At 39.3% G+C, this 21660-nt stretch overlaps 1 protein-coding gene across 7 annotated transcripts in view; it reads left to right on the forward strand.

The window, feature by feature from the left end:
* The window catches only part of DENND1A (DENN domain containing 1A), a 492434-nt gene that overhangs the window by 35425 nt on the left and 435349 nt on the right, over positions 1 to 21660 (forward strand). For all 7 annotated transcript variants that reach the window (XM_032307638.1, XM_032307635.1, XM_032307639.1 and 4 more), the window contains exon 2: positions 3793 to 3863. In XM_032307638.1, coding sequence (XP_032163529.1) covers positions 3822 to 3863 — 42 coding nt within the window. In that variant the 5' untranslated portion in view covers positions 3793 to 3821. The remainder of the gene's footprint in view (positions 1 to 3792; positions 3864 to 21660) is intronic.

Consider the following 21660-nt stretch of genomic DNA (forward strand, 5'->3'; position numbering starts at 1 on the left):
TCTCCTCCCTTCTAAAACCTTCAGTTTGTTCCTGGAGTCCATAATTTCTCATGGATCATCTCCCACTCCCAATTTCTCTCCCTTCATTTTTCCCTTCCTTCTCCTACTGTCCTCTGTGCTATTCCTTATGTTCCACGAATAAGTGAAACCATATGATAATTGACTTTCTGTTTGACTTATTTCACTTAACTTAGTCTCCTCCAGTCGCATCCATGTTGATGCAAAAGTTGGGTATTCATTCTTTCTGATGTCTGAGTACTATTCCATTGTGTATTCGGACCACATCTTCTCTATCCATTTGTCTGTTGAAGGGTATCTCAGCTCCTTCCACAGTCTGGCTGTTGTGGACATTGCTGCTATGAACATTGGGGTGCATATGGCCCTTCTTTTCACTACATCTGTATCTTTGGGGTGAATACCCAGTAGCGTAATTGCTGTGTCATAGGGGAGCTCTGTTTTTAATTTTTTGATGAACCTCCACACTGTTTTCCAGAGTGGCTGTACCAACTTGCTTTCCCACCAGCCATGTAAGAGGGTTCCCCTTTCTCCACAGCTTCTCCAACATTTGTTCTTTCTTGCCCTGTCGATTTTTGCCATTCTGACTGGTGTAAGATGGTATCTCATTGGGGTTTTGATTTGAATTTCCCTAATGGCTAATGATGATGAACACTTTATGTGTCTGTTAGGAGAGTTGGCCATTTTAGTATATTTTAGCAATGCGGTCGTTGGTAAATATGACAGGGTTGTTTCAGTGCTGTGGTGGGTTCAGAAGCCTGGTTGAAGTGTGTTAGAGAAAGTGAGTATAGACCATGTGAGGCCAGTCTTCACTTAGAGATATAGCAGGTATGTACAAAATGCCTTAACCTAATGGCACAGGTTAATTTATCAGAGCTCCAGTGTTAAAAAACAAACAAACAAACAAACAAAACACTTGTTATGTAACATCTTTGTATGTGAGTGTTTGTTATTTCAATTTTCCAAATGAAATTTTGAGATGAAATTCAGCCAGTTGAAAAATGAGGCTAAGAAAGCTATGTTGATTTAAAAAGTTTAAAAAAATTTTTTTAAAAGATTTTGTGAGAGAGAAGCAGGGGGACTGGCAGGCAGAGGGAGAAGCAGACTCCCTGCTAAGCAAGGAGTCTGACATGACCTGAGCCAAACGAAGATGCTTAGCCAACTGAGCCACCCAGGTGTCCCAAAGTTTTCTTTTAAAAACTGATTTATTTTGGAGCGAGGAAGTGCAAGTTGAGGGGGAGGGACAGAGGGAGAGAGAGAGAGAGAGAGGGAGAGAGAGAGAAAGAGTGAGTCCTAAGCAGACTGTGTGCTCAGCTCAGAGCCCAGTGTGGAGCTCGATTCCATGACCCTGAAATCATGATCTGAGCTGAAACCAAGAGTTGGTCACTCAACCAACTGCACCACCTAGGCACCTGAAGAAGGCTGTGTTTAGATTTCAGAAGGAGTCTTCCTGATGCTCTTTAAATAGCCTTAGAACATTCCTGTCTTCAATCGAACACTCTACTTTAAGATCATTTGAACGAAAGGGATGTTTCCATAAGACATTTTCCACAATGTTTGGTGACCAAAGGAGGCTAACTTGATAGACCTTTTTGTATCATCCTACAGGGAAAACACACAAAAATTTTAAGGCTCTTTTAAAACTTCAATTTACTTTGTTTTATTTAGCCTATTAAGTAAAACATTCTACTTTATTGTCTGATTTTCTTTTTAAAAGGTTTTATTTAGGGCGCCTGGGTGGCTCAGGGTTAAGCCTCTGCCTTCGGCTCAGGACATGATCCCAGGGTCCTGGGATCGAGCCCCATGTCGGACTCTCTGCTCAACGGGGAGCCTGTTTCCTCCTCTCTCTCTCTCTGCTTGCCTCTCTGCCTACTTGTGATCTCTGTCTGGGAAATAAATAAATAAGATCTTTAAAATAAATAAAAAGAAAAAAAATGTTTTATTTATTTATTGACAGGGAACACAAGCAGGTGGTGTGGGAGAGGGAGAAGCAGGCTTCCCACTGAGCAGGGAGCCCGATGTGGGGCTTGGTCCCAGGACCCTGGGATCATGACTTGAGCCGAAGGCAGAAGCTTAACGACTGAGCCACCCAGGCGCCCCATTGTCTGATTTTTAAAATTCTATTTGACAAGGTGTATGTAAATACCTTGAACTTTAGAGCAGTCAACTCTTTTCACTTAAAGCAAAAGCTTAAGTTTCTCTTCAGGGAAGGAATGATGATCCTTCACAAGAGAAATGGATTCCTGATTGACAAGGACACATTTTTCTACTCCTAAGGAAGTAGAAGGAATATTAACCTATTTATTGAATCTCAGATGCCATTATTTGTAAAATGTACCATTATGTATATTACTATGGAGGAAAAAAAAAATGCTGCTATTTAGCATTGTCAGATGCAATAGATTGTAAGAGATGTGGGAATGTGGGGGAAAAAGTTCATCTTAGAATCAATGAAGCACAGAATTTGAGCCCCAGGAGGGTGAATTCTGGTTGTAGCTGTGTTTGTTTCTAACTAGCTGTGGCACCGCCGCCAAGTCACATAGAATCTCTTTGCCTCAGGTTCCTCACCTGTATGGTGAGAATAATAACCTATCTACCTGTCCTCATAGGATTATGAGGACGAAATGAGATGAATGATTTATTTTGAGAAGCGGAATCTGCTGGGCAAATTCAGGGTATTTATTTGATTGAAAGTAACCGTTAGATCTGTTCGGGTGACTCAAAGTTTCTGAGCCTTGTTGTCAGGTTTAAAATAGAATTCCGTTACAGACCTTTGAAAGTATAACATTTTCTTCTAAACCATTTTCAGTCAATCTGGAAATACCTTTTTATTGTAGTTTCAGAATCAAAGAGAAAACTCAAAGCTAATATAACCCGATGTTCTCATCATTCAGAATTAACAACTGTTAATGTTCTGTTAGTGCTGTGATCTTTTTCAGGCTTATTATGAAATATTTATGGCATAAAGAGGTAAAAGGATATAATAATGAAGTGTCATATACTTGCCATTGCCAGTACCCGTGAAGCCCCCTGTGTGGAAACGGTATCTTGTATTTAGATTAGCATCCTGTCTTTGTAATAGCCTAGTGGTTTAGGATATTGTTTCTCTGTTTCAGTCTTTAAAACTTGTAAATAAGCAAGCCGACTGCATCATGTGTTTTATCCTGGACTATGCGGGAGAAGCTACTTTGTGCTAATGTTGCCTTGGTTTGAGTTTCCTCAGAATTCTGCTTATGGCTTTGGAGGTACAGCTGTGTAAATTCAAAACCTGACTCCTGTGAAATCATAATCACGGCTATAGCCCATTATTTGTCAGCCATTATACCTGGACAGTTTTTCTGTTTTAAGTTTCACGGTAATTCTTCTGGTTAGGTGTTTTCATTTTTTTTTTTCTTAAGTGTTTTTGTTTGAGTGAAGAGAGAGGGAGCACAATTGGTGGCGGGTTTGGGGGGTGTTGTACAGGCAGAGGGAGAGGGAGAAGCAGACTCCCCACTGAGTAGGGAGCCCAACAAGGAGCTTGATCCCAGGACCCTGAGATATGACCTGAGCAAAAGGCAGATGCTTAACTGACGGGGCCACCTAGGCACCCCAGGTGTTTTCATCTTATAGATTAGGTAGGCATGGCTCAGAGAAGTTGAGTAACTTGGCCAAAGCTCCGCAGCTATTAAGTTGTGGAGCCAAGGATTTTAAGTAAGGTCTGCCTTATACCACAGCCCGCATGTTCTATACCACACTGCCTCTATCCTTGTCAGTAATCACAGTCTGTTTCTTTTGTAGGCAGAACCCAGAGACCACGTTTGAAGTCTATGTTGAAGTGGCCTATCCGAGGACGGGTGGCACTCTTTCAGGTATTTGCATGTTTTGTTATGATCTGTATTTATTGTATGATATAGCTGTGCAGGACATTGCCTCTTGGCCTTTTGGCTAAGATCAGGTGGAGAGAGCTGTGCACGTGGGATGTGTGAATATTCTAAACAGTGATTTATCTTTAAGTATATTTAATTGTCTTCCCCTTTTATTCCACATCATCCTAAGGGATGGAGAATAAGTGCAGCAAACAATTCAAGTCACTACTATATCAGGCTTGAAGTATGGTTCTATTCACTGTGATCATTGGGTTTGGTTTGTATCTTTCACAGATGCCTGAAAGCCAGCTGCTTAGTATGACATATTGTCACCTTGCTAATGAGGAAGGCTTAGAATTAGGTTACAAAATAATATAAAGGGAAAACTCTGCCACTCAACTGGAAGGAGATGTTTGAAATGGATTTAGTGTAGTAAATTTTATGTCTGCTGGTAAAAGTTGGAAACTAGTTCAAGGAAAAGCCTCCTCTGGCTTTAGCTTTTGGACTGATTTGGACATGTATTGTAGGACAACAGGGTCTTAGTTAAGGTTAGAGTATCTTGCAAAGACTGAGTATATTCTCAACTAAAATCCTTCTTGGTTAATAAGAAAAAAATAACCCTATAACATAGTATTCTTTTTCTTGTTAACTAGGAGTGATGCATTTACCAGAGGTATGTCAGGAGCCGCTCTTGGTCCACACACACAAACAGTTGTGCCTATTACTTGGTGTTTAGGGAAAGTGAATTTACTTGGATTAGAAACTTGGAGTAATCAGGATTCCAGTGATAGTTATGCTCTCAGCTGACTGTGCAACATTTTCTGTTTCATTATGTTAGACTGTAAAACTCATAAAATAGCTACTTTTATGGAGTATCTATTCTGTTGTCCTAGGTGTTGGACATTTTATCCTTACAATACAACCTTTTAAAGATAGTTGGGTGACATCTCCATTATACCTATGAGAAAATAGAATCTCCGGTCAAATTATTTACCGGAATCACATGGCCACTGTGTGGAATAACTAAGATTTTTGGTTCAAGTCTTCTTTACTCTGCTAAGTTGTTGCCTCTAGGGCCGTGACCGTGTTGGGCACATCTCTCCTTGTCATCCACAGGGCTTTGCATGATGCCACTAATATTTGTTAAATGAATGAATCTCTCTCTCTCTCTCTCTTTTTTTTTTCCCCAAAGATTTTATCTATTTATTTATTTATTTATTTATTTTTTAAAAGATTTTATTTATTTATTTGACAGAGAGAGATCACAGGTAAGTAGAGAGGCTGGCAGAGAGAGAGAGAGAGAGAGAGAGAGAAGCAGACTCCCCGCAGAGCAGAGAGCCTGATGTGGGACTCGATCACAGGACCCTGAGATCATGACCTGAGCCGAAGGCAGTGGCTTAACCCACTGAGCCACCCAGGCGCCCCTTATCTATTTATTTGACAGAGATCACAAGTAGGCAGAGGCCAGCGGGTGGGTGGTGGTCGGGGGGGGGGGGGGGTGGGGGCGGGGCGGGTCGCCGGCGCCCTGCTGAGCAGAAAGCCCGATGTGGGGCTTGATCCCAGGACCCTGGGGTGATGACCTGAGCCGAAGACAGAGGCTTTAACCCACTGAGCCACCCAGGTGCCCCTGAATGAATTTCTCTTAATAGTGAAAGTGAGATAACTGTGTGTGCCACTTTCTGCGTTATCTAACGAAGATTATAAATTTATGGTCATTCTAGAAGTGGAACGTTAGCACCTGTGTTACGTTATCCCTCTTACTCTGTAAACTATTGCCTTGGGATGCCTCTGTTCTTAGGTGCATACCGGCAGCAGCCCCTCTGAGGGCCTACTTTACAGAGTAACCATTTGATGATGACTATGATTTGACAGATAAATTCAGGGACAGAATTTTTCTTTTTTTACGGTTGCTACCTCTTTCAGTGTTCGAGGGTTTTTTTTCCTCCCAAAGTTAAAAGGAATTTTTTTGGGAAAAAGAACAAAATTAGAAAAGTACAAATAAGGTGGGGCACCTGGGTGAATCAGTGGGTTGGGCATCTGCCTTCGGTACTGATTATGATCCTAGAGTCCCGGGATCAAGCCCTGCATCAGGCTCCCTGCGCAGCAGGGAGTCTGCTTCTCTTTCTCCCACTCCGCTCTCCGTTCATGCGCTGTCTCTCAAATACATAAATAAAATCTTAAAAAAAAAAAATTACAAATAAGATGGAAGAGTGAACAAAATGCAAAGTCTTAGTATCTTACCCCAGTCATCTAATTCATCTGCTCTGTAGACAACTTCTTTCTTGTATAACCCTTTAGTATATTATAAAAACTTTTTATTTTGAAAATATTTTAAAAGATGAAAATTATAAGAATGGTCAAGTGCATATGCCCTTTCCTTAGGTTCATCAGTTGTTACCCTTTTTTGCCATACTTGCTTTATTATTCTGTATGTATATACATATTATTTTTTGAGTCGTCTGAGAATAAATTGCAGACATATCGACCCTTTACCCCTACATATTTCAGAATATATCTCCTAAGAATTTTTTCTTTTTTTAAAAATATATATTTTTAAAAATTTATTTGACACACAGATAGAGATCATAAGTAGGCAGAGAGATAAGCAAAGAGAGAGAGGGGTGAAATAGGCTCCCTGGTGAGCAGAGAGCCTGATGTGGGGCTTGATCCCAGGGCCCTGAGATCATGACTTGAGCCAAAGGCAGAGGCTTAACCCACTGAGCCACCCAAGTGCACCCCCCCAAGAATTTTCATATGTAACTCTAGTACAGTTATTGAAAGGAGAGAATTTAATGTTGATATAATGTCAGTTGTTCTGTTTAAATTCATTCAGTTTTGCCAATAGTATCCTTTACAGCATTTTCCTTTCTGATCCATCAGGATCACGCAGTCCATTCAGCTTCATATGTATTTAGTTTCTTTCACTAAGTAATAGTTTTGCAGCCATTCTTTACCTTTTATCACAGACATGTTTTGAAGAATTTAGGTCTGTTGTTTTGCAGAAGGTCTCTAGATTTGGATCTGATCATACCCTCATGATTAGATTTGGGTTATGAAATGTTGGCAGGTGTCTCTCTGTTACTGTGTATCATACAAACAGGCACGTGATGTCTATCCCTTATTTGTGCAAAAAAAAAAAAAAAATACATGGAACTTACATTTATAGTTTAGCAAATAATGATCATGTGCCCATGTTACTGCTCTCCAGACTAGGAAATACAATGTTGCCTGGATGTAAGGAAATACTGTTACTGCAGGAAGGGTCCCTCCCCTGGCCCTGTGCTTTAGTGGGCCCTGCTTTGGCCCTCTTCCATGGTGCAGAGTCTGTGGGACCTGTGGGACATGCCTGCTTAGAGTCTGAACCTTTCCATGGTAGACCATACTTTAAAAACTTAGGATCTCAGAATTTCCTGCCCGAAGGGCCCTGAGCTTGTTTCCAGAGCCTGTGTGAGTCCCTTTCCTGGGGCCCATACTTCTGAGGGTGGGCATAGCTGCTGGTCTATACAAGGGATGGCCTAGGTGTGGTTGTGTGTGGAGAGTAGGGTATGGAATGGAGCTTGGACTTGTGAGTGGAGGTGACTGCATGCTTGTATGTGAGGTCCTTGGCTGTGTGGGATGGAGAAGAGGACGATGGGAGATGGACCAGTGGCCAGTTCTCCCTGGACCACCATGTTTCTGCATGGAACTCTGGGGAATCCCAGAATTCTCTGTATGAATCTGGCTTTCCAGGCAGTTATAAAGGTATGTTTTTCATGATAGGAGGATAGAAGATATTTATATTTTGTAAGCTTGTTTCATATCTGTTATGTATTAACACATATGGAATGAGGGCCTCTATGTGTACTCTTTCTGAGGCCCTGTAAGTGTTGGAGTTGGGTTTGGTTGGCACCCCAGAGTTCGCCTTTTTCCTTTCCCGAGAGGGAACTACTATCCTGACTTTTATGAGAATCATTTGTTTTTCTTTATAGTTTTATGACCTAAGCTTACCTCCTTGAAAAATACAATATAGTGCTTGCTTCTGAATTTTACAGAAACAGAATTATTTTTGTATACTTTTGCTATTTTTTTTTTTGCTCAAGATTATGTTTGTAAGGGTTCTTCATGTTGTGTGTAGCTGTAGTCATTCATTTTCATTATTGTGTAATACACTAGGATTATATCACAATTTATCCATTCTGTTGAAAACACTTGAAGTTGTTTGCAGTTTTGGGCTATTACAAGCAATGCCACCGTAATCATTCTTCATACGTGAATCCTGGCGCACTTAAATGTATTTTCCTTAGGATAGATACCATACTTGATTACTGGATCATGATAAGCTGTTTTTCAAAATTGTGCTCGTCTACAATCCCTCCAGCAGTGTTTGATAGTCCTTACTGCTGTACAGTTTCATCAGTCCTTGGTACAGTTAGATGTGTTGATTTTTGTCAACCTGATGGTTATATAGGAGTATCTCCTTGTTTTTATTTGCATTTTCCTTATAACTAATGAGACCGAGCATCTTCTGCTTATTGGCCTCTTGAATGGCTTGTTTTTTAAAGTGATTTTCAAGTCTCGTGGGTCAATTTTCTTATTGAGTTTTCTACTCCCCCCCCCCATTGATTTGTAAGCTTATATTATGGATACTGATTATCTTATTGTATGTATTACAAATGTCTTCTTCCACTCTGTGGTTTGTCTTTCACTCTCTTTATGTTAACTTTGATCATAACTTCTCAATTATGATATAGTATAATGGACCAGCATTTTCTTACCCCACTGTTATGAAGATAATTTCCTCTAAGAAATGTATAGCTTTGCCTTTCACATTTAGGTCTTTAATCTAGTAAGGATTCTAGTTTTCATTTAGATGATTAGCTAATTTAAAAAATTGGGAAACTAATTGGGGGCACCTGACGGGCTCAGTCTGTAGTACATGCAACTCTTGATCTCAGGGTTGTGAGTTCAAGCCTCCCTTGGATATGGAGCCTACTTGAAAAAAACCAAAACCAAAACCAAGGAAACAGTTGGGAAACTAAATCTGAATTACTGGGGTCTGCTACTCCTTTACTTAAAATGTTTTCAGAAAATGATCAGGTACTCCTAGGAGCACCTGACTGGGTCAGTTGGTAGAGTATGTGACTCTTGATCTCTGAGTTCTAAGTTCAAGCCCCATGCTGGGTGTACTGGTTACTTAAAAAATGAAGTCTTAGAAAAAAATAAAATAATCAGGTACTTCTAAATCATACAAAACAAAAAAAAAAGTCACCTCACAAAAAGATGACAGATGTGAAACAGGCCAGTGAGAAGTATTACTAGACTGTAGGGGTGCCTGGGTGGCTCTGTTGGTTAAGCTTCTGCCTTCAGTTCAGGTCATGATCCAAGAGTCCTGGGATCGAGCCCCCGCATCTGCTTGCTGCTCAGTGGGGAGCCTGCTTCCCCCTCTCCCTCTGCTCCTACCCCTGCTTGTGCTCTCTTGTTCTCTTTCAAATAAATAAGTAAAATCTTAAAAAAAAAATTACTAGATGTTAGAAATATTTTTCCCTCAATTGCTTTTAATGTCTCCCTTACTGAAGACATGTATTATAAGTGCACTGTGTACTTACTGTACTTGAGAACATTTCGTGACCTCCATGGAAGGGACATGTCAGCTCCACTTAGTGCATCTGGACCTTGGACACATTTGAATGGGACACCTTAGAAACATCATGCCAGTAAGATTTGGGTACGCAAATAACTTGCGGTGCCTCTGGTTTTCTTTGGGAGTTTCAGAGATTTCTGAGTTACTATTACCAGGGAATAAGCTGTCACTTAGTGTTTGATTTTAGGTATCTTTTGTCTACTTCTACAACCTTCTTGTTTTTAATAAAACTTATTATATTTGCCTTTTTTGGCTATTATTGAATACATTATTTTTGTCTTTTTAAATGATTGCAAGGAATCTGTCTTAAGATTAGTCTTTGTTCCTTGGATCTGCATCTCTGATCCCTGCCAAAGTATCTGAGCAAACTTAGGTATAAACCTTACGCTATACAGTACTAGTGTCTGGGCATAATCTTCTCTTTGAAGTTGGTTTGCATCCCCCTGAAGGATTAATTCCCTGCTGTGAGAAGGTGGGTTAGAAAGCACTGAAACTACTTTACGGGTCTTTAATTGGAGGATTTAGTATACATTTTGTTCTATAAACTTCTGTGGGAGTTTCATTCTTACAATTTTTCTTATACTGTGGTGTGTTATATTCTCATTGTAAATTAAAAAAAAAAAACTAAATTTTCTCAAGTTATTTGAGTACATATTGACAAATTATCCTGGTTTGTGTTTTTGGTTTTTTTCCTATTTAAATTTTTAGTACCTTGTTTTGAGTATGTATACAATTTAAAAGTTTTTGAAAAATTACAAAGAGAAAAATCATCACTTGGTGATACACTATTAATATTTTGGTATATTTATTTCCTTGTAGTCTTTTGTGTGTCAATGTGTGGAAATAAAGCATTTATATAAATATATATGTAAATATAAACATACATATAAACTTTTCCCTGAACTTGTGCTCTGTGTATGTTTTCCTTGCTGGTCTCCCCCAAATCATTAATCTTTTCCAAAAATTATTATACAGCTTTGTGAAAATAATTTCATTTGCTATGAATTATTACGTCATATTTATGATATTTATATGATATTTACTTACAGTCGGATCTTTAAATTGTTTCCAGAGTTCTCCTATTGTAAATAATGCCGGCTAACATCACTGTGTATAGTACTTGTTACTTCGGTATGTGACTTTTTTAAAGAAGTTGTAACATTTCAAGCAGATACTTGACCTACTTTGTTCTTAACTTTTATGCTTTTTGGCCACATTCCATTTTGTGTGCTCTGATTTATGTCTTTGCTCAAGAACCCACCTTTACTTGGGGACCCCAGAAAACGAAGAAGGTTGTCTTGAGTTGGGAAAGCTCCCAGAGCTGAGTTTAGCCTGTCTGACTGAAGGTCTTGGAAGAGGGTGCTCTCACAAGGTCAATGAGCATGCTAGTCCTGTGATCAGATGGTACCAGCCATGCTGAAATTCTGGAATGCATTTCCAGCACAAGGGTGTCATTATAGCTGGCATCTCGGAGCCTGCCGTGGGCACCCTGCTTGGGTAGCTGTGTAGCTGACCAAGAGAGTGGCTAGCAGCATCAGGGTCTTGAGGCCGTTCTGCCTACCTGCTTTCTCTGGTGTCCGTTCCCTGCCCAGTGTTCTACTGCCATAGCCAGTGGCCACTTGGTAGCAAGAAGTGGATAGTCCAGTGAAGAAACTGTTGTGAGAGTTCTGGAAGGAATGCTTATGACGTGATGCTTCAGTTAGCTGTGGTTTTCAGCTATGATCAGTAACTTAAGCACGCAAACACCCTGGCTTTCAAATCTCTCTTAAATAGCCGTTCACATTTCTGGATCCACAGTATCATGAAGAAAAGCAAGTCTCAGCCAAAATGGATGGGATTGAGAGCCAGATTTGTTATATTCTGAATCTGAGCTTTCACTTTGCAGGTCTCTAATTCTATGAACGTTGCTTGGATCTGTGACCACAGTGGATAGTCAGTGTGACTAGATAGTTTTAAAACATTGATCTAGCATGCCTGGGTGGCTCAGTGTGTTAAGCCTCTGCCTTTAGCTCAGGTCATGATCCCATGGTCCTGGGATCAAGGCCTGCATTGGGCTCTCTGCTCCACGGGGAGCCTGCTTTCCCCCCACTCCCCACTCTCTGCCTGCCTCTCTGCCTACTTGTGATCTTTGTCAAATAAATAAATAAAATCTTAAAAAAAAAAATAAAACATTGGTCTAAAAATAAAAACAGCGTGTTTGGGTGGCTGCCTTTGGCTCAGGTCATGATCTCAGTCTCTGCTCAGTGTGGAGTCTGCTTCTTCCTCTGTACTTCCCCCCCCCATCTTGTGCTCCCTTCTACTCTCTCTCTCTCTCAAATAAGATCTTAAAAAATTTTTAAAAATGTATGCTGTTTCTTTAGAAGTGGGATGGAGGTGGGGGGGAAAGCCCTTTGAGAGTTGTTTTACTTCGGATTAAAATATTAGAGGTATTAACCAAATTTATTATCTTCTTTTCAGTAATATAGTCACAGCAAACTCTTGAAGAATGGTGATAAAGTGGCTAACTTTTATTGAGTCCTTATTATATTTCAGTCACTTTTCTTAATATTGTTACACTTTCCTTAGTATTGTTCTCATATTGTTAATATATGGCCCTTTTAAGATAGGTCATATTTTTGAGGAACCTGAGGCTCGAAAAGGTTTATTTGTTTGCCCAGATGGGACAACCATTGGGTTGTTGATTCAGGATTTAAACTTCATTCTTATGGCATCATCCTGAAAAGTACTGGCTAATATTACCTGCACATGGAATAGTTAGGAAAGATCAGACATTGTGAGGGAAGAAAAATCAGGCTTAGGTAGAAAATCAGGGGAGAGGCAGTTTTCATTCATGAACAGTACAAGGATTTCTTATAGTTTTTTTTTTTTCCTTTTAAATGAGTCAGCATGATACTTTAGCTTTTCTTTATTTTTCTTCTTTTACATCCTTGGATTTTTCTAGTGAAAGTGAATCCACTTTATGGAGTATTAAGGTATGAACATAATTTGCAGTAGTGTAGGGACAAATTACCACTCACTCAAAAGACATGGATTACTTAAAAATTAATTTTTCCTGACTCTGAGTACTTGACATGCCCACTTGAAAAATCACTTATTTGGAATAGAGGCATGAAACCTCATTTCATTGTGCCTTTTTTTTTTTTTTTAAGATTTTTATGTATTTGAGAGTGAGTGAGTGAGTGAGCCTGAGCAGGGTCAAGGTAAAGGCAAGGGGAGAGGGACAAGCAGACTCCCCACTGAATGTAGAGCCTGACACTGGGCTTGATCCCAGGACCCTGAGATCATGACCTGAGCCGAAGTCAGCTGTTTAATGACTGAGCCACCCAGGTTCCCCTCACTGTACTTTTTAAGCTTTTAAGATTTTGAGAATTGTAATGTGCCTTATGTTGTAGGATTGTTAGAGCATTTCTTTAAACTATAGTTAAGCCCAAGGAAAGCTCATTGTAATAAAGCCTTTCTTTGCTCATCACCTAATGAAGTAAGAGGTAGTGGGCTCAGTTATCTAGGTAAGAAAAACAGGGTTCCACTAAGGTAGAAATGACTTCTTTCTTGTACCTGAAATTCCAGCAGCTAGAACAGTACCTGGCATACTGTAGGCCCTCAATGAGTATGAGTGATCAAAGCTTAGAGATGGGAAACAACTTGCCTAAAGGCAGAGTTGGGATTTGAGGTCTACTCTGACTATATTCTTTAAACCAGTTTATGAAACTATAACACAAATTATATGTGTATGCACAGCTTAAAGAATAAACAAAAATGCACATACCCACTACTCAACTTAGGAAATAGAACATTTTGTGTCTTTGAAGTCCCTCTGTATTCCTACAGAGATCACATTTTGAATTTTACCTTAATTGTGTATCTTTCCTTGATGCTTGTGCTTTTTATTACACTATGCTGATGCTCTAAATTGGTTATGTAGAATGACTTCGAATTGCTGTTCTTAAAAAGTAACAGAAAGTGAGCCATATATTTTCTTCATGTTTAGTTATTTGAAGCTGATTCCAGATTTCTTCCTGAAGTGTGCAATTTAGGGGCCATCTGGGTATAAATTACAATATAGGAGAGTCTCATGATTTTTGGTAATTCATGGCAGTGTGGTGGTTCTTGCTGTATTTGTGGTTCATGGTGTTTTTAAGGTCCTAACCCTCCAGGTAGACCAGCAATTCACTGACCCACTAAACCATAAAATTCGTGTGAGCAGTGAGTTTGTTGATCTATATTTTAGTTCCCTCAGAATGACAATTTGAGTCTCATTCTGTCAACTATAAAATGGAGTCCTTAATAGTATCTCCTTCATTTAGTTGATAGATTACATAGTAATGCAGAGTGCATGGGACATGGAAAGTTCCTAGTAAGTGGGAGCTGTTACTTGTCATTTTTTTAAAAAGATATTTTAGAGAAGATTCAGGTTCACTGCAAAATAGAGAGGAACATAGAGATTTCCCATATATATGCTTTTGTTCCAGGCATGCACAGCCTCACCCAGTGTCAACATGCCCAACCAGAGGGCACACTTGTTAATATCAGTGACCCTGTGCTGACACATCATAACCACCCAGAGTCCACTGTTTTTGTCGTGGTGTTGTGTGTCCTTTGTTTTTAGACAAACGTATGATAACATGTATCCATTTATAGTATCGTATAGAATATTTTTCAGTGCCCCAAAGAGCCTCTGTGTTCTGCCTGTTTATCCCTTCATTCACCCCCAGCCCCCTGGCAACCACTGATCTTTTTATTGTCTCCATGATTTTGCCTTTTCCAGAGTGTCATGTAGCTGGTGTCCTACAGTATGTAGCCTTCTCAAGTGGGCTGTTTTTCCTTAGCAGTATGCATTTATGGTTTTGTGTGTGTATGTGTGTTTGGTTATTCCTTGTCTTTTCATGGCTCATTTCTTTTTAGTTCTTAATCATACTGCATTATCCGGATGTGCGAGTTTGCCCATTCACCTACTGAAAGGCATCTTGGTTCCAGGTTTTGGCAATTACGAGTAAAGCTGCTGTAAACATCCATGGGCAGGTATTTGTGTGGATCTAAGTTTTCAGCTCCTTTGGGTAAATACTGAGGATGTGATTGCCGGATGGCAAGAGTATGTTTAGTTTTTTGAGAAACTGCCAGCTGTCCTCCAGAGTAGCCCTGCCATTTTATATTCCTGCTAGCAGTGAGTGAGAGTTCCTGCAGCTCCATATCCTCACCAGCATTTGGTGTTCTAAGTGTTCGGGATTTCGGTCATTCTAATATGTATGTAGTGGCATCTCGTTTTAATTTGCATCTCCCTGATGACATATGTGGAACATTTTTTTCATATTCTGATTTGCCATCTGTATATCTCGTTTGGGGAGGTGTCAAGGTCTTTGGCCCATTTTTTTTTTAAAATTGGGTTGTTTTCTTATTGAGCTTTAAGAGTTCATTGTATAGTTTGGGTAGCAGTCCTTTATCAAACGTGTCTTTTGCAAATATTTGCTCCCAGTTTGTAGCCTGTCCTCTCATTCTCTTGACACTGTCTCTGGTAGATCAGAAGTATTTATTTATTTGTTTGTTTTAAAAATGTTTTATTTATTTAGTTGACAGAGAGTGTGAGCTCAAGCAGGGGGAGCAGCAGTCTGAGGGAGAGGGAGAGGCAAACTCCCCACTGAGCAGGGAGCCTGATGCAGGACTTCATCCCAGGACCCTCGAGCTGAAGGCAGATGCTTAACAACTACTGAGCCACCCAGGCACCCTGAAGTTTTTATTTTTAATAGAAGTCCAGATTGTCGGTTCTTTCTTGGATCGTATGTGTGGTGGTGTATCTAAAGGCATTTCCATGCCAGGGTCATCTCTAGGAGTTTTATATTTTTGTGTTTTATATTTTGATCTATGATCTGTTATGATTTTTGTGAAGGGTATAAGGAAGGTCTGTGTGTACATTCGCTTGACTGCACATGGGTGTTCGGTTATTCCAGCAGCATTTGTTACAAAGACTGTCTTGCTCTTGGGCAAAGATCAGTTACTACATAGGGGTCTGTTATTGGATTTGCTAACTGTCTGTTCTTTCACCAGGATCGTCCTGGGTTGGTTACTGTAGCTTTATAGTCAATTTTGAAGTCAGTGTCCTTCCACGTTTGTTCTTCCTAATACTGTGTTCATTCTTCTGGGTCTTTTCCCCTCCATATGCTTTAGAGTCTGTTTGTCAATATCCACAACATAACTTGCTGACGTTTTGGATGTGATTGTATTGTGTCTATAGATAACTTACAAAGCACTGTCATCTTGACATTACAGAGTGTCCTTATTTATGGATATGTAATATTTCTCCTTTTCTTTTTTTTAAAGATTTATTATTTTAGAGGCATAGAGCAAGAGAGAACATGAGCAGGATGGGCAGAGGTAGAGGGAGAGAGAATCTCAAGTCGACTCCATACTGAGCATGGAGCCTGATGCGGAGCTCGATCTCATGACCCTGAGATCATGATCTGGGATGAAACCAAGAGTTGGGTGCTCAACCCACTGTGTCATCCAGGGCCTCTGTATTTCTCCATTTATTTAGTTCTTTATTTTATTTTATTTTAGAGGCAGAGTGAGAGACAGAATATGAGCGGGGTGAGGGGCAGAGGGAGCAGCAGACTCAACAGGGAGCCTGATGTGGGAGCTCGATACGGAACTCCCAGATCGTGACTTGAGCCGACGGCAGATGCTGAAGTGAGTGAGCCACTCAGGTGCCCCTTATTTAGTTCTTTGATTTCATTCATCTGAGTTTTGTAGTTTTTCTCTTGTAGTTCTTGTACATTTTTTGGGTTAGGTTTGTACTTAAGTAGCTGTTATTTTAAATTATTTTATATTATTTTTGTTTAAGTCAAGAGTTCATGTCTGCCCAGAAGTCTGCTGCTCAGCAGTTGTTATTGAGCTAACACAGCTGAAAAATGGGAAGTAAAAGTAACTAGCTAAAGTAGATTTCTCAGAATCCATGCATTTAAACTTAACATCTTTTATTCATGGGAAAGCCTTTGGCTTATGCCCTATGTGCTTTGGTTTGCTCTGAGGATTTTTAAAAAAAATTTTTTTATTACATTGTTCAGCATGCTTAGTGATCGTGTTGGTGACATTGTTTTATTAGGATTCTTTTTATCCTAAATGGCAGAAGCCCAATGAAATCTGGCTTGAAATCTAGCAATAGAGGGGATTTATTGCTTCTCAATACTGAGAAGTGTAGTGGTAATATGGGCTTTTGGTTTTGCTGGATCTAGGTGTTCTACTTACCTTTTCAGAAATTTGTTGTCTCTTTTGTCTCTTGGTTTTCTGTCTCCTATGTTGGGTTCAGGTGCTTCCTATACAATGGCAACCATGGCTGCTGACAACCCAAGTTTATAGTCTACCAATTTAGTCACCCAAATGAAAAAAAAAAGAGGGTCTTACATTATTTTGAGTAGTAGTCACAGGGCTGGTTGCACTAGGCCCAGTTTGGGTCATAGGCTGATCTATGAATCAGTCACCAAGATTTTTAGAGGGAGGGGGTTGCTCTGAGATGTTGATTGGGTGATGAGGGGGTATGTATGTGTGTGTGGGCCTGTTCGGTGCCACCTGGATTCTATAGTCTGAGAGTGGGGCCGGGTAGCTTTTGCAGAGAAAATCTGGTGCTGTTAGCAGAAGAAGGGAGAATGGATGCTAGGCAGCCAAAACAGATGTCCATTGCAGTCATCAAGAAAATGTTTTATTCAAAATATTCTTTTCAAAAAAGCAGTGAGATGTATAATCTAGTTTGGAAAGATTTACAACCAAAATGTTTCAGTGCTTAAAAGTATAGGTCTTCAGCTTCCTTAAAAATTGCCATATAAGCCTGATTCCTCAGGAGTCTGTGAATGAGATCTTATTATCATACATCTAATTTTTAGAGCTTCTTAATCACTTATTCTCTGAGCACTTGCATTAGGTTCAGCACTCTGCTAAACTCTCTAGAAAGTGGAGTGTAAGCTCTGTAAACTGGGGACTACACCTCGTATTTTAAATGCTTAGGAGACTTTTTTTTTTTTTAACCTTTAGAAAATTGTATTCTAGCTTTTGAACTTCTTTTGGTATTATTTCACAACACATTTTGCATTTCCTTCTTTATGTTACATTGAAAGCATGCAGTGTGCTCAAAGGCTTTCATTAGAAAAAGAAAGCTTTACTGAAGATTTCACTATGAGCTTGCTTTGCCCAGCAGGAAACTGTAATAAGTTGCTTGATTTAAAGACAGTTTTCTTACCTTTAATGTGTTCATAGGCATTAGAATTTTATGCTATCACAAAGCCTTATTTGAAGAGAAAATAGATGCAGATGAGTTGCTGTCTAGATTATAACAATGTCATTAAGTATCTTCATGGATAATTTGTAATAAAAACAACCTAATGGAAAGACTGTAGGCTTTGAAATCAGATTTCTTCTGCCACGCAGTAATTGTTTGACCTTGGGGAAGTTATTAAACTGAGTTCTAACGTGGCACTGTTTAAGTGGGACTTATCTATTTGGCAGGTTGTTTTTTAAGTTAGAGGCAATATGTATTTAAATGCCTAACACAGAAACCAGTGCACATGAGGCGTTCTTGTGGTGACGTAGTTCAACATTATCCTTAAGTGAAAAACAAACCCAAACTCCAAACCAAAACCCAGACAAGGAAACTTCCTGTAATTGTGATTTTGTTAAGAGATTAAATCTTCTTTCTGAAAGAAATAAATTCTTATTTGAAAGGGTCCAAATACTAGAATAATAATGAGATGAAGATTGAAACTTAATGAAAATTGAATGATCAATATTCTCTTTTAGAAACTAGGATTAGTTCTGTGTTTCCAGAAGAGTATACTTGGGATACGTGGATAATTTTAAATGATCAACTTACATATGTATATGTTTTTCCTCTACTTACGTGTTACAGTTAAACTTTAACAAAAACAAGGATCAATTGTCAGTTACCAGAGTATCTTTTATTTAAACAGTCTTCTTGTAAGAAGAGCCAGATGCCAAGAAAATAAGCCGGTATCAGGGACCTGATAATTTGGTAATGCTTTGACGAACATACCAATTCTATGTCTAGAACAATGCTGATTTCCATGCATTCTCGATTTTTAACTTATAAAATACTACATACTGTATCAAAGGAAACTCTGAACTGTGTATATTTTACATTCTGTTTGAAATTCTTCTATAAATAACTTGGAGTGTCAAAAAAAAAAAGTATTAATAGCAGCCCATTTCTGGAATATGATGTATAAGTTAGCTTATCTTTAGCCCAGTTCTCTGTCCTCAGCAGTAATCACTACTGATACTCAGAATGACGGAACGGATTTCTAAAAACATGAAAGTTTTATTAGTTTGTTAGATTGTTCTTATATGAAAGGAATATTGACAAAAGTATTTGAGAAAGATTTTCTACAAAGACTGAAATGAAAAATCTTTTCATTATGGCTGACAATGAAGTAGAAAATCAGCTAAGCAAAACATTATTCCCTCTTCCTACTAAATATTTTGGTTAATTGGAGTTCCTCCCACTATCTCCCCCGCTCCCCCCCAGATTTCAAGCATATAATTAGCAAAATCTGGCTTAGAGCATAGTTTCTAGAATCAGGTCTTCTGGATTCACGTTTTCACTCTACCACTTATGATTTATATCCCTGTGTGATTTTGGGCAAATTACTTAATCTCTCTCCTTTGCTTCTTAAACCGTAAAATGGCGATGGTCATAATAGTATCTCAATGTTATTGTACAGATTAGAGAGAAAGGAGAAATTAGTTCAACATGGGACATGGCAGAGTGCCTCTCAGCTTGAACTTTCATTAAAGAAAAATAAGTTGGATTTGTTTTGATTTTTCACACTAGAAGTTCAGCATTGTTGAGGGAGGACATTAGGACCAGGTCTAAGGTACTCCTAGGCTCAGGGCCTTTGGGAGGCTTGAAGTTTGGGAGGTTTCTTTTTTGCCTTCAGCAGCAGCCCTGGCAAGTCTGATGTAGGTTTTTAAAAAGTTTTTAATCCCTGGGGTGGACCCTGGAACAAGCTGACCTAATTTCTCTTGTGTTTGTGGAATGGAGATTGAATTGACTCAGGTTTTATTTGAGCTTCTCTGGATCTGATGCAGCATTAAAGCTCAGGTCTAGACCAATTTAAGTTGAGATTTTAGGGCTGACCACTGCTGTGTTTCCTCCTTTTTGTTTAGGAAGATATTTTTACATCACACTTCATCCCTCTGGCAATATTTATGACAAGCCTGGTGTGTGATAGGTGCTTGGGTGGGAGGGGGGCAGCACGGGGAGGGGATTCCGGACAGAAGGCAAAGCTTAGCTATGGAGGAATAGAAAAAATGTGATTTGTAGTTAGATTATGATCAGTTTGAAGGGATCCTTTACAATCACGCTCAGCCTGACAGTTCTGCAAGGGCAGAGATCTTTGTTTACTTGGTTCACGGATCTGTCCCCAGCACCTAGAACAGTGAATGGTGCATAATAGTAAATATATTTGTTAGACAGATTTTTTGGACAAATGAATTGACACAGTTCTAATTGATTGCAATGAACCTTGATATTTTGATTAGTCTCTGAGGTTTTCTTGTAGACTAATACCTCATTTCCAGTAGGTTAATGACTGTTCATTTCACTATATTCTGTTTTTTAATGGAAATTTCTTGGCTAGAACTGGTGGGGGGGGCATTTATGTTAGAAGCAAGAGGTACCTTATAGTTTCTCCAGCAGTTTTTCTGAGCAGATGTGCTCAGGATGAAAAGTTTAAAGGGGGACTCACTCACATTTGGCTCACTGGGCGAGGAATGCCTTTTCCTCTTCATTTAGTGAGTGTCCATCAGACTTCCCAGAGTACAATGAGGCATTTACCCAAGGCCTCAGCGGCAGCCCATACTTTCTGCATTTTAGGCTTTTTCTGCCACCCCTGGGAAACTGCCTGGTGGTCTGGCATCATAGGAATTTGTCTCACTAAAAACTCTTTCCCCACCCTTTCCTTCAGGAGAAGCGGTGGGTATAGTGGCAGGAGCTCTGGCCTCGGTGTCTGAATTTTGGCCACAAGTAATAGCAGTCTGGCCTTCGGGAAGTTCTTCATCCTTTTTGCTGAGTTTTCTCAGTTGCAAATGTGAGTTTCATAATTGTAAGGGTTGTTGTGAAGACTGAATAAAATTCTAGCAACAAAAAATTAAACAGTGCCTTGTTAGTTTCTTTATTCTGTCACGTCAAATCACTGTTTTTCACTCTTATCCTTCTGACACAAAAGGACACCTATGTTATTTTTCGTAACTCAGAGGACTATAGAGTCTTTGATAATGGTTTTCTCTCTCTCTCTCTCTCTCTCTCTGTGTGTGTGTATGTTGAAGCAATGTGGAGTTTTACGAATGTATTTTTAAAAACATGGAAAAGCTACATTAAAAAAACCCAAACATCTCATACTTAATTTAAAAGTTTTCCAGAATATGACCTTTAAAGTAAAGATCTTCCAAGACCATTCCTCTGCCCGTACTCTGCTTCCAAAAGAGGACATAGCATGTTTTTGTGTTTACATGTTGGTGAGTGAGCGAGCGAGCATGTGTATGTGAAGGAGAAAGAAAGAATGAAAATATGTGTGGTGGAAAAGATATTTTAGCCTGCTTTTGTAACTTTAGCTCTCTGTGCAATGTGCCAAAAGTTATTTCTCCCTAGGGAGTGTCTCTTTCAACAGTTTTTGAAGGCAGCATAAATTCTCACTTGGTGTTCAAGGAAGATGGTAATACAATTTAGTACAGGCAGAGTATTTTCTTTAACTTGTTAGAAACCAAAATGTGATTGCAGTGGCGAAGTTGTCAGCGCACTCAAGTTTAACAAGTGTTCGAAGGATTAGTAAAGGAAATGTAGTTTACTCTGCAGCTTTTATGGCAAAGAATTTAAAAGGTTTTGCTTTAAGCCCCTCCATGTGTTTCTTCCTTTTCTCCAAAACATACCTCTAAGTTGAAAAGAGAGATGAATCTCTTAGGCAGAAACTATTAACTCTGAGGGAGTTTATCATTGTTTGAGAGGAAGCAGAACATTTACATTTGAATCAGCTCTGAGTGTAGCTTGTGCCCTAATCTCATTCCTCCTAGAAGTTGGTGAAGAGTTTAAGTACTTCCTACTTTGTGTTCTGGTCCTTGTAGTGCCATCCTAATTTTCTCGGGGATCATAAATTTCCTAATTCAAAGTAAGCAAACTCCTGAGAC

Source organism: Mustela erminea, chromosome 12, assembly GCF_009829155.1.
Source record: "Mustela erminea isolate mMusErm1 chromosome 12, mMusErm1.Pri, whole genome shotgun sequence".
Taxonomy (NCBI): domain Eukaryota; kingdom Metazoa; phylum Chordata; class Mammalia; order Carnivora; family Mustelidae; genus Mustela; species Mustela erminea.